Genomic DNA, 13,064 nt, shown 5'->3' with positions numbered 1-13,064 from the left:
TCACCACTATCTACGGGTGAGGGAGTTGTGGCTGTGGGGCCACTGAGCACCTGCAGGAGGCTCTACAGCCGGCTTGCGGCTGGACTGACCCACACCCAGGTCTGACCCCAGAATCCTGGGACCTTGACTAGGTTATTTTGCCCTCAGTGCTGGCTGGGACTAGAATGTGATGGTTGAGGCACTTACCTCAGATGCGAAATTTAAGGGGACACCAAAAAACTTTAGTTGTCCAGATGAAGTATAATGTAGTGCAATATTTAAAAATAAAAATTAATCCAAAAAAATGATGAATGAGATATTAAAAATTTAAAGAAACATGGAGTCAGTCTGAATTTACATATCTATAAAAGTGGGGAATATATTCCAACTTGGCAGGATGGTTATATGGATTTCAGTGAAAGAAGATATGAAAACATCTCAGGCACACCGGTCTATAGTAAGGGCTCATTAAAGCTGGTCATTGCTTTGGCAGCACATGGGGCGGGGGGCGGGCCGCTGAGGTCACAGCCCAGCTCCCGTGACCTTGAGGACATCATTTAACATCTCTGTCTGAAGTGACCTGCAGACTCAGGGGTGGTGGCGTCTCCCTCCTGAACTTTCTCTTCTTGTTTTCTTCCAAATGACTTCAGTTGCTTCTCCTAAAATTTCTTCTCTTCTATTTTGGCCAGGTTGTTCACTTTTAATGAGTTTCATCTTCTGAAAACACTACTTTTGTGGGTCTTCTTGCAACTGAACCACAGAATTCAGACAGTTCCGGTGCATGAAACCGTGCTGGCGTTTTTTAACAGGTAACGTAACTCAGTGTGGGTTGATGAAATGCCATACAATGGTTTTTTCACTTGTGATATCCTGGAGGAAAAGCGTCAGTGATGTGATTTTTCATAGCGTCATCGAGAGTACACAGAATGCAATTTTCCTGATGGGGTTTAGGATTACGTGATGCCTTTGAGCCAGTGGCTTACTTGAAAGCGTGAAGAATATGTAGGTGTTGTAATGTGAGATAACCGTGTGCTTCTGAACACTTGTTCTGTCCAGTAAAAGACAGGATGCACAAGGTACTCCTTTTATTCAGGAAAATTTATTACCAAACCTCACTGACCTTAAAAATATCATGTTTAAAATGTATCTAAAAAAAAAATCTAAAAATAATAATAATAAATAAATAAAATGTATCTAAATCAGATCATCCTTGCTTATATTTCACAATAGCATAGCATAGGACAGTCTGAATTTTCTAGACAAATGGAAGGGCACCTGAATGCACAAAGGTTTCATAGAGTTTACTCAGCATCTTATACTCTCTAATCTTGTGAATTCTAGAGATGAAAGATCTCAAAATTTCAGTGAAAAATAATAATTTCAGTTTAATGGACACCATTTAATTATGCTCCCTAAGGGCAGTCGTTCTGATAAGCACTTTCTATTTGGAATCTCATTTACTCCGCAGAAGACTCCGGGGCTGGTTTTATTCCCATTTTACAGATGAAGAAAGGGGAGGTGGAGATGAGCCATCTCATCAGAAATCATGCAAGTGATGACGCAGAGTCTGACTTGAACTCAGGCTTGCTGAATCCCAAACACTTTGCTCCCCATTCCTAGAACGGTGGATAGGATTCCTCTCTTGAGTCCCCTGCAGCCAGTTCAGTAATAGCTCCCTGGGCACCGTGTTCAGAGAGATTCTGAGGCTGCCTCTGGGTTCAGTGTTATCGTTGGCCGAGGACTTGCAGTGAACATCCCCTCCCTGTGCTACCCTCTGCTGTGAGAGTTCTCTATCTGTTCGATCAAGAGTGTCCCCATTAAGCAGTGGCAGCTGTGGCGGCTTGGGGGCAGGGGTGCAGGGGCGGGGAGAGAGTGAGATTGATACTTTACGGGGCTCATTTCGTGCCTCTTTAGCCTCAATGAAAACTTGGCAGATGTGCTCAGGTCATGCAAGCTGGCTGTGGAGTGGGGTGGTCCTGTAGCCAAAGACAGTCCCCGGCGATCCTCAGAGGATCGGCCTGGGGGGAGTCACTGATGCCATTACCTTCGCTGTTGGGTTCATGCGTCCGCTCCCCACCTCAGCAGGAATGGGGCTTCCAGGCACGATAAGGTGTTGGAGGAAGCCAAGAGGCTCTGTTTCTTGTGCACATGTGAGCGGAGCAGATAAACACATCTTCCACATATTCATCAGCAGATTGACCTGTTTAAGCCAAGTTTCATCTGCATTGTTCTGAAGCATTTAATCCTTTTCTGGAACATCTGTGCACCATGTTAACGAAAGAGCCCATTTTCCCTGTCTCATTATTTGGGGAAAGCGGTATTCAGTGCCAGAATGATATGCACTTTGCTTAGTTTCTATATAATTTGCTTTGAACGCAAATGCCTGCCCCCCCTCCGCCCCCCGACTCTTTTAATAGCTCAAGAGACACTTTTTCCTGTGAGTCATGTGCACCAGGAAAACTTGCTCTTTGGCTCCAAATTAGCATTCATACTGGAAACATCTTAGAATCAGGAGGTAGGAAATGAGCTGGGATGTGGAAACGGTGTTTTTAATGTGGGAGACACAGTGGGAATGAGGCTCTTGGGTGTGTAGCCCCCTCCACTGAGTAGGGTGTCCTCAGTTTTCCTGAGCTGGGGTCCCAAGGCTCCTCCCCACCGTTGTTAGCTTTTCCATTCCTCTCCAATCTACACTGGCTCCATTTTGAGCCCACCTGTACCCTCCAAGGCATTTCCCAAGCCCTCGAGGCCACCTTGTTCCTTGTTGGAAATCGCTTGTGAGTGTCTATGTGGTGTCTCAAAACCTTGTACCCGGGCCCTGTTTTCTCTGATTGTGGCCCAGGAGTGACTCCCAGCAGCCTGCCTTCCCTCCACAGCAAGCTTCGTGCCCCTCAGGGAGAAGAGACAGGTCACCTGGGCCTGGATGCTCCCCGCCACTGCAGTTGCCCAGGCCCACCCCCAATCTTGAGGACCATGTGCGCATTTGTAGAATTGTAGGTGGTTCTCTTTCATCCTGGTTCTTCTGCCCCAGAACAGATGCTCCCTCGTCGATGGCTCCACCTCCCAAATGCACATCCCCTGAGTCCCCAGATTCCTTAACCTAGATTATCAGCCCTTGTTGCTCCTGCTTATCTGCTCCCAGCCTGCTCTGTCCCCTTTGCCAGTCTGTCCTTGGCAGGGCCTCCCCTGAGAGTCTCTGTGACCAGTCCCTTACCACCACTTGGTGTGTACATAACATCCTACCTCCCTAGGTGCATCATGAGCAGCTTAAAGGAAGGGTCTGTGGGCCTTTATCTCACCCCCAGCTTAGCTGGCACTGTGCTATGCATGGAAGAGCTCACTGAATGATGAGTTTCCATCAATCGTTTTTGTGTAGCTTGGTTCCCCTCACAGGAGAGGGTCTTACTATGCTGATGCAAAATTCAGAGAACGCCTGTCTATAGCAACTTGAGGTAATAGGGCTCACAGGCCAATGACTGTGGTCATCTTGTTCTAGACACAGGAAGGTTCTAGGAAGGGTTCCAAGGCTTTCTCTTGGCTTGGGGAGAGTTAGTGATGTCTAGCCTACCCATGGCAGTGGGTAGTGACACCCATGCTCCGAGTTTACCATCCCGTCCTGAGGATCTCTGAGGCCAGCCTACAGTAGGACAGGGTTTCGGGGCTGCTGGGCCAGTGGAGCTGGTGGCACGAAGGCTCAGGCTTTGAGAAGCTACCTCTGCTCTTCGTGGTGGAGGGAGCCTACAGGAAGTCACAGCCAGCTTGGGCCAAAGTTGGGTCACCATGGGAGCTGACCCAACACAGTTTAATGAGGCCAAAGGGAACAGCTTGTCAAGTTTCTGTGGCCACCAACAGGGACATGCCATGGGAACTAAAGGATGGGGCACAGCAGCAGCCCCATCTGGGAGACAGTTTGTAGGCTAAGGAATGAGAATCAAGGAAGTTGACTCTTTGTTCCAGTTTTTGAAGTTGCAACTATTGGTGACATAATATAAAAGATAGAGTGATTTATCAGGGATCTCCCATGGTCCGATGGACATGTTGAAGCCATCACAATATAGGGACTTCCCCAAAGGGACTGTACTTTCTTTTTTTGTGGGGAGGGGGACTGTACTTTCATAACAGGTGGCGGTGGGAGAGGCTGCCTGATTCTGAGCTAGTGGGGGTCCTGTGACCCCCAGGGCAACAAGAGTGCTCTGCAGCCCTGGGTATGGCCGTGGCTAGCTCAGCATCCAAATCCGAGCACTTGGAGCAGTACTTGAGTAAAAATAGGTCAGATGCCCCTTTTCTTATCTGTCTTAGCAATGTCCAGAAAACAAGCAAGGAGGGAAGGTATTTGAATAGTTGACTCTTCTTCCAATGCCAACCATGCCTGCAAAGAAAAACATAGGCCCAAGCCTTTCTTATTGTCCAGTTTTCTTTGATTCATTGATTTTTTTCCCCAATTTTTTATCCATTCAACAGATAGTTATTAAACATGCATTCTATGCTAGGAACACTAATGGCAAGGTGAAGGGGAAGTTTCTTTGCCTAGCCAGATGGGTATGAACATCTTCCAGCTTATTTTCATCGCGAAGTATAATAGGAAGGGACCACTCACACGCGCGCACACACACACACACACACACACATACACACACCCCGTCACCACCCACAGTCTGTTAATTTAGAAAAACAAATAGGCCGGCCAGAATTAAATTTAACATTTCCTTGTAGGAAAAACAAAAAATGTAAGCAAAGCTGTTGCCTCTGTCCACAGAGGAAAAGTCATCATTTCTTTCCAGTTAGCAATCTGAGAAGTCCAGGAAAGCTGTAAAAACGTCATCAGTAGAGCAGAGGCAGGCAAATGTTTCGCTTTTTTAAAAATACATTTTTAATCAAAATATAAGATACGTGCTGAAAAGTGCACAAACCTCAAGTGGGTTTCCACAAAGTCGCACACACCTGTGTCAGCAGCGCCCAGCCCGAGAGACAGACTTGGGGCCAGCCACCTCGAGCGTCTTATCTCAGTCGCCACCTTTCCCAGAAAAAAAAGCAAACAACATCCTGACTTCCTTTACTTTCAAGATGTCTTGGCTGCCTTTGAACTTTGTGTAAATAGAATCTTACAGTATACACTTTTTAATGTCTGTCTGCCCTTTCACTCAACGGAGTATCTGTAAAATCTGTCTGGGGACAGATGGCCAGGGAAGGCAAGGGGCGTGCTCAGGATCCTTCAGCCACAAGGTAGTGGGGTGGGGGCTGACTGAGGTCTCCGGGATCTTCTGACACTCAAAATAAGAATTTTGAGTCTCTGGGTTGCAGGAAAGTCACGAGTAGACCTGTAATTCTAGTCCTTAACTGATTTGTTAATCACTACATGGGCCCCTCTCGGTCCCAAGGATGGGTCCCAGCACTGGGCTTACCACCTCTCCAGAAGAAAGTCACTGAAAGCAGCCAGTGAAGCCAATCTCCACATGATCCCCACTCCTAGATTTGCCTGACCGCTGCGGCTGAGGGTCTCCTCCTTCTTTGGTCCTTTCCAAATCTGACCCAATCTTTACAGCACTGGCCAAGGGCTCCTCCGGGAAGCCTTCCCAGATCTCACCTGCCCACCAGACAGATTCGTCCTCTGAGCTTCTCTTTGCAGAGAGCACGAGAGCATGTGCTGACCCTGTAAGTGGGCCCTGGCCTGACAAACCCAACGCTGTGTTCCCCCCGCCCCATAGCCTGCAAGGGGAGCCTTGGAGGAGAGCCGCCTCACCCACACCCTGCACCTCTGACACCTGAGCCTGCTTTGCTTTTGTTTTTGTTTAATTTTATTTATTTATTCATGAGAAACACAGAGGCAGAGAGAGAGGCAGAGACACAGGCAGAGGGAGAAGCAGGCTCCATGCAGGGAGCCCGACATGGGACTCGATCCTGGGTCTCCAGGATCACACCCTGGGCTGAAGGCGGCGCTAAACCGCTGAGCCACCTGGGCTGCCCCTGAGCCTGCTTTGTGACTCTGTGTGACAGGACAGCCAGAAGCCAGGTGTCTATTGTAATTGAGTGACATTTGCAGATGTGGCCACAGAGTCATCATGAAACTGGGCACCCCTGGTGTGACAACTCTGATCTCTTAACCAGAACATTCATTCTGAAATACCCCATGAGTCACGGACATGAGAGCCATTAAATCGTTCTGTCTCGGATTGCCAACCCTTGTGCGGGGAGGTGGATATATTTGGGGGCAATGGGGTTTCTCATCACTGGAGTTCTGTGTTTCTTGCCTTTTTTAATTTCTTCTCTTGCTCTGACCACACTGCCCCTAGAGTTTGGCTTTCCGGAAGCTGAAACTTCTTTGTTCTCAAGGTCCCTATATACTACGGATCCCTATTCCTTACTAACTTTTCACTTCCCTCATATGCCTTCTTGGCTTTCCACCCAAACTGGGTAGCCCCAATGTGTCTTCTTCAATAAGAATAGAGACACGGCAGGAGCCTCAGGGGCGTAAAGCATCTGATGTAGGAGGTCCTTAGGGCAGATGGGATTACCATTACCCAGTTCTGCTTTTGGGCAAAGGTCAGGACTGACTTCATTGCTAAGATGACATGGAATTGGGTCTCAGTGAGTGTCTGACAGCACTTGGCCTGGCAAAATAAGCATGGGAACAACAGCAGGTGGGACCCCATCAGCACAGGAAGATCAGCTTGCCAGAGCCTGGCCTGTGTGCACATGTGTGTGTGGTATGCGTGAGTGCATGCGTGTGTGCGCTGGGGCGGGACAGCTGGCATTCCTCCAAGAGACACTGTGGGCGAGTGGAGGGAGGGATGATAGGATGGAGGCTGCCAAGCTGGCGGGACCAGCTCCTCATCCAATTCATCCACTCAACATCTTGCAAGCCCACCGAGCAACAGGCCGTGCAAGAGGCGCCGAGAGGACGAGAGCAAACAAAACAGATGCCAAGCCCCATCTTCCTGGCGTTTACAGACTCAGAAGCAGAGACAGACAAAACATTCGGTAAATAAGGTGTAGGTAGCAGAGGGCGGCCCCAGGTCTGGGTCCCGCCCTGCCACCGATGGGCTGGGAGACTGTGGGCCAGGACGTGAGCAGTACTTGTGCGTCCCTGCGTGGACTCTGGCAATACCCTCCTACCAGGACCCGTGCAGATTCACTGGGACTTGAGGAACAGGCCCCCTGGCAGGAGCTTCTGAAGGGCAGGGACGTCTGGTAGGTGAAGGTGGTGGCAGCAGTCAGAATCGTTTTCATGTGCTGCGCTGTGGGGTCAGGAGCCCGGTGGACCGGGTCCTGGCTTCTGACTGTCTGAAGGTGCCCATGTCTACACCGAGTTACATTTTGAAAAAAGCCTTGTTCCCCTCTCAACGTGAGTTGTGGCCCCAAAGCACACAACTTTTCCCCCCCAAATGTCACCTTAAAATTTAAACTATTATTTCATATATTGTTCATAGAAATGATGTTTTATAATCCTCATTCTCTTTTATTATGGTGAAATATTCAGGACATAAAACCGACCACTTTAACCATTTTTGTGTGTGTGGTTTGGTGGCAGTAAGTACGTTCAGACGGCTGTGCAACCATCACCTCCTTCCATCTCCAGAATGTTCTCATCTTTCCAAACTAAACTCTGTATCCAATCAATAATAAAATGGAGAGCCATTCCCCTGCCCCAGACAACCACTGCTCCACTTCTGTCTCTATGGGTTCCACTCCTCTAGGGATCTCTGAATGTGGAATCACATCGTATTTGTTCTTCTGCGTTGGGCTTGTTTCTCTTAACATAAAGTCCTCAAGGTTCATCCATGGAGCATCATGTGTCAGAATTCAGAAGTGTGTATTTTAAGGCTAAACTTTGAAGTTCTGGGGTAATGGGGCCCTGAGTCAGATGCTCACAGGAAGGATAAATGACTGGCATATGACAGGATGGGGGAAGTGAGAAGGTTGTGGCTAGGAGCAGCTCTAAAATTACAGCCTATGCCAGTCAGAGGGACACTTGTCCCAGGCACTGCCTTTCAGGAAGTCTGTGGGGGATTTGTCCCCAGGCCCTTGAAAGCAGGACCCAGAGCCAACCTGGGGTGTGTCTTTCAATCTCAAGGCCTAGGAACTGTCCTCTCCAAAGGGGTCATGACCAAAGAGTTTCTTAAAGAACTTTTGGAGGCAGACACCATGGCCTGAAGTTGGCCCCAGAAAAGTCAATGCTAAACCCAGAGAGATCTTTGCACAGGCTGCACTGAGTGCCAGCATTTGATCCCACCAACAGAGCTGTCCAAAGAGGCCCCCTCTACTTAGCGTCAGCTTCCTCTCACTTTAGGTAAAGTTGGGTGAATGCACTCATCGTTGAACCAGAGAATAGTAGATGCCTCTGTCTCTAGAAAATTGAGAGGAGCCAAGTAAGATGGAAAAGGCACTGAGCTGTTCTCAGGAGGCCTGGGTAGAGTCCTGGCTCTGCAACAATCAACCTCACCAGTATCCAGGGGCAGGACTATACTGATTGGTTCAAGGTGTTGGACCATAGCCCTCTAAAGCTCTCAGCAGCTGAGGCCACTACTTTCCTCCCTTGAAGTGGCCCATGTCTTGGGCCAGCTTGAGTCCAAGTCCTTTTCCCAGGGATGAGAGGACAGTGGTGGTAATCATGAGGCAGGGGGTACTCGCTGGGTACTAGCAGCTGTGCCCAGCACCATCACCTTTACCCCTCCCAGCTACCCGCAGAGGCATATGTGGCTGTCGTCGTCCCTATGTGACAGAGAAGGAGATTAGAGCTCAGAGAGGCTCGGTCACGTGACTGAGCGCCAGCTGGCCCAAGACTGGAGCCTGGTCTGTCTGACTCCAGGCCTAGGTTTGCTGAAGCGTGGTTGGACAATGGATGAACAGCTCATGACCTCACACGTCAGCTGCCATCAGAGCCACTTCCCTGTGGCCTACAGGGATCTTAAAGTCCAATCACCTGTCTCAACAAAACTCTTCCCCAAATCCTCTGGGAGAGGAGGTCTGTCTAGAGAGCTCCTGGCTGATGGGCTGTCGGGTCTGAGCACCTCTCTCTGGGAGAATCTGGAGCCCTGGCTTCCTCCACTCTCCTGGCAGCCTTCCCACACAACTGCAGAGTTGGTACCTGGGGGCACCCAGTGCCTGGGGGGGTCCTCCCACTGTCCTTTCCCTTCTGAGTTAAAACTGTCTTAACCGGTAGCTCCAGCAAGTGCTCACTTCTCAGGGCAGTGCCAGGCTGTGGGGGCCCTTGTCAAGGGTGCAGGCTCATCCCCAGGAGCACTGAGTTTGGCGGGGGTGTGGGTGAACTGTGCCAGCTCGGCCCAGTCTTCCCTCCTTGAGCCCTGCACCCAGAGTGATGCCACCTAAGTTGGTCTTCTATTACATGGTGAGAGAGAGGCAGGGAAGGAGGCAAGCGAGTGTTATCTGTCCAGCTAAAATATTGTGTTCTCAGGGCCCCGGCAGGGCCCACACCAGCCCAGCTCCACCTGCCCTGGGTAATGGAGGGCTGGTTCTGAGATGAATAGCACTGCCTTCCTGAAAGTATCAGCCTTCCTTTATTTATGACTGATCTGTCCACACCCAGAGACTGGCACCCAGTGGATTCTAGTTAATAATCATTGGATTGAATCAACTCATTTGTCTTGTGTGCCCCTCTTCCCTCTCACCACACCCCAGCATCCCTAAGCTATCTCCTGGGACCATCACATGGAGAGTCCCAGGAATTCTCAGGTCTTCTGAAAGCAAATGGTCCTCAGCAGGCTGGCAGGCACCCCCAGCAGAGCCAGGACACGGGGCCAACGGTGCATTTAGTCTGGCTGAGACAGGGTGTGATTTGGACATCGCTCTTGATTCATGGAAAAATAATCTACAAGCGCCCTTGGCTGGGCTCCTACGGATTTGCCTTGAGGGAATGACTTTGCGTTTCCAAAGGGACTTGGAAAAATTACCCCCGTGTCCCCAATGGCGAAAAGTGACCCTTTAACGAAACAAGTTGTTTCAAAACAAGAGTGGTGGGTGGGTGTGTCTACGGTAGGCATGTTCTCAAAGGGAATCTGATCTCAACCCAGCCCTGACCTTCAGCCACATGTGGAAATTAACTGGAGTTTAGTATGGGCAGTAACTGCCCAAGGGTCGATGGCTTTCCTACCAGAAAGCACTATTGAAGGCCCGCATTGGCCATTGTTGAAAGGGCAGCCTGTGTAGAGGAGGAATCTGAAGTCCTGGGTTCAAGTCCTCATTGAGCCTTTGTTTTTCGTCTATGAAATAGAGCCCATGACACCTGCCCCATCTGGCCCACAAGAAGTTTGTGAGACCCAAGTGAGAAAATGCCTCTCAAAATCCTCTATAAAGTAGCTCGTTAGCATCAGTCACGTCATAAGATGCACTGTGCACCTGCCATGTGTGTCGTTCCGTGGTGGATGGCGAGGGGACTAGACCCAATGTCTCATTATAACCTCTGGGGTCGGCCTTCACCCAGGCTGGCTCAGCCCTCTGCTTCCAGCCACCTCACCCATCCAGAGAGAACCAAGCCCTAACCCTGACTGGTGAAGCCACCAGTCTCCTTGACATGACTTTCCACTACCCCCCTCTCCCCACCGCTGCCAATTCCAGAAAGCAGTTTTGTGACAGTCTCTTGTTCCTCTTTGCCCCTCTGCTAAGCTTTCCCAAGAAGTATTCGTTTCTGGATCAGGATACAGGACAGAGCCTGGTGCCACTCTTCCTGTGTGTGCGCCTGCACGGCATCATCAAAGGTAAGCCCCGCCTGTCCCGGCCAGTGCCTCCTGGGAGGGCTGGTGGGACCCGCCCCACCCCTTAGCAACTCTCTGGAGAGGCTCAGCAGGTGCTTTTATTTATTTTTTTAATTTTTAAAAAGATTTTTAAAAATTTATTTACTCATGAGAGACACACAGAGAGAGAGAGGCAGAGACACAGGCAGAGGGAGAAGCAGGCCCCATGCAGGGAGCCCGATGCGCGACTCCATCCCAAGACCCCAGGATCATGCCTCAAGCCAAGGGCAGATGCTCCACCTCTGAGCCACCCAGGCTACCCCTCAGCAGGTGCTTTTAAAGGAATAGGCTAAGCTGTGGCATTGTCACTTCCAAGTTGTTTGACTTCGAGAAAGTCATGTAACTGCCTGGCCTCAGGGTCCTGGTCTGTAAAGTGAGGGATAGTTGGGGCTTCCATGAAATATGATATTGAATGTAGGGCAATGTGGATTGTGAAAGTGTATGCAGCTGCCCAGGGCTGTGTTGGTGTCATCTAGCCACGAGCCCTACCTCTTTGAGCAGCGTCCCCTCCAAGTCACTCGCTCAGTAGCTGGGGAGAAGGCTACAGACCTGGCTTTCTCAGCCTCACGCACTGGGCCTAGCAGAGGCCTCTGTGACTTGGAAAGATGAAGCTACTGGCTAGTGCGTGTGAGGCTGCCCAGGTGGCCCCCCAGGGAGACCTTTATAAATGAAAAGACATTTAGAAAATTTTTCAAAGCCATTTCCAGGTATCCAGATATAATGTGTAACGCTAAAACCCAGGGATAGTTGATGGACCCCAGGTAGTTTTGTCCAGGTTGCTTCTTGACACCCTAAAGACACCAAAGATCAGACTCCAACCTCCCCTTCTCCGGCAAGATTTCGGCCAGGGGGCTCTAAACACTTTGGGGAGAAGTGCTCGGTGCTGTCCCATTTGGGCTCCATGCACCTTATGATCCCTGGGGCCCTGGGCAGGCCCTCCAAGCCTCAGCCCTCAACTTCCTCCTTTCTCTCTCTGTAAATTAGACTTCTGCGGGTCTGTGATGAATACATCTATAAAAATGTTCTCTTTGTGTTTCTTCCAAGGCAAAAATCTGGAGGAGTTAAGGCACATTAATTTCTTCCCGGAGTCCTGGTTGATCCGGGTTACAGCCAACCATTACCACGCAGTGAGTTGCCAGCTCAGCAAGGAAACAATTATTGAAATTTATTGCTCTTCTGACTTGGATTTTTCTGGAGATTTGTTTTGCATTTGAAACCTCTGGGCCCTTGAGGTCCGGTGTTTCTGGCTCCTCCTCCAGGGCAGTGGGGAAAGCCAAGCCCAAGGGACAGAGAGAGGAGGCCCAGGCCAGGCACCCTGGGGTGGGGGTGGGGGTGCTGCACACATGCACACTCTTAAGCCGAGCCAAGCATGAGATGGGGTCTGGGAGGGGACCGCCTGCACCGCCCGCCTGCCCAAGCCCCCATCAACACACGTGTAATATGCGCTTGTTATTGGAAATCTTTAAGGTGCAGAGAAATGGAGAGAAAGAAAAGACTTACCCTCAGACCCATCCCCCGGGGACAACCACTGCTAAGATGTCATTGTGTTTTATTGGCTGCAAACTCTTCCACCAAGAACATCTGCTATAAACAGAGCTACTTTGCTTTTCCCTTAGTGTAGAAAATTTGCTGTGTTCCCGATTGTTTACTATGATAAATGACTGTGATGACCATACTTGAACATGATAGTTTATTCTACTATACTCAGAATTATTTTCTTAGGGGAGATTCTCAAGAATAGAAAACATTGGCCCAAAATAAAGGACCATTCGTTTTGTTCTTGATACATATTAAAAATTGGGGACCAAATTACTCTTGGCCCAGTGATGAATGAGCTTGCTCCACTTTGTACATGCTCGGCAATGCAGGGCGTTTTTATTTCGGATCGCTTTTGTTAATTGAGAAGTGCACAATGAAATCCCATTTTCCAACATGCATTTCTTTTATTACTAGTAAATATGAATATTTTTTCCATGCTGCATTTCCCCCTTTGTGAATTGTCTGCTCGAACTGTTGTACTCCTTGTGTTTCTAACTGTGCATTTTTAGAGATGAAGTAGGGCAGTGTTTGAGTTCTAAAGATTTATGAGTCACTAGTTAAAATTCAATTCAGCCCAACAAATACCTATTGTAATGTGCAAACTACAGTGCCCCATGCCCCTGCACAGCAGAGAATGACTCCCTGGAACCGAGCCTCCCTGGGACGTAATTCAGAACTATGTTCTAATAGCTGAGTCGAGGCAGGAGATGATCCTTGGGGCTGGACACCTTAGGAAGTCCCCTCCCCTCTTTCTGTTCTCCTGACCCCGACCTCCTCCTTGTTTTTGCCCCTTGCTGTCAT

General features: G+C 49.4%; 1 protein-coding gene across 2 annotated transcripts in view; it reads left to right on the top strand.

The window, feature by feature from the left end:
- The window catches only part of BTBD16 (BTB domain containing 16), a 55,246-nt gene that overhangs the window by 25,715 nt on the left and 16,467 nt on the right, over positions 1 to 13,064 (top strand). For both annotated transcript variants that reach the window (XM_077877352.1, XM_077877351.1), the window contains exons 10-12: positions 669 to 788; positions 10,597 to 10,688; positions 11,769 to 11,851. In XM_077877352.1, the coding sequence (XP_077733478.1) occupies positions 669 to 788; positions 10,597 to 10,688; positions 11,769 to 11,851 (295 nt within the window). The remainder of the gene's footprint in view (positions 1 to 668; positions 789 to 10,596; positions 10,689 to 11,768; positions 11,852 to 13,064) is intronic.

Source organism: Canis aureus, chromosome 29, assembly GCF_053574225.1.
Source record: "Canis aureus isolate CA01 chromosome 29, VMU_Caureus_v.1.0, whole genome shotgun sequence".
In the NCBI taxonomy this organism is placed as follows: Eukaryota; Metazoa; Chordata; class Mammalia; order Carnivora; family Canidae; genus Canis; species Canis aureus.
This window is presented reverse-complemented; position numbering and strand designations above follow the sequence as displayed.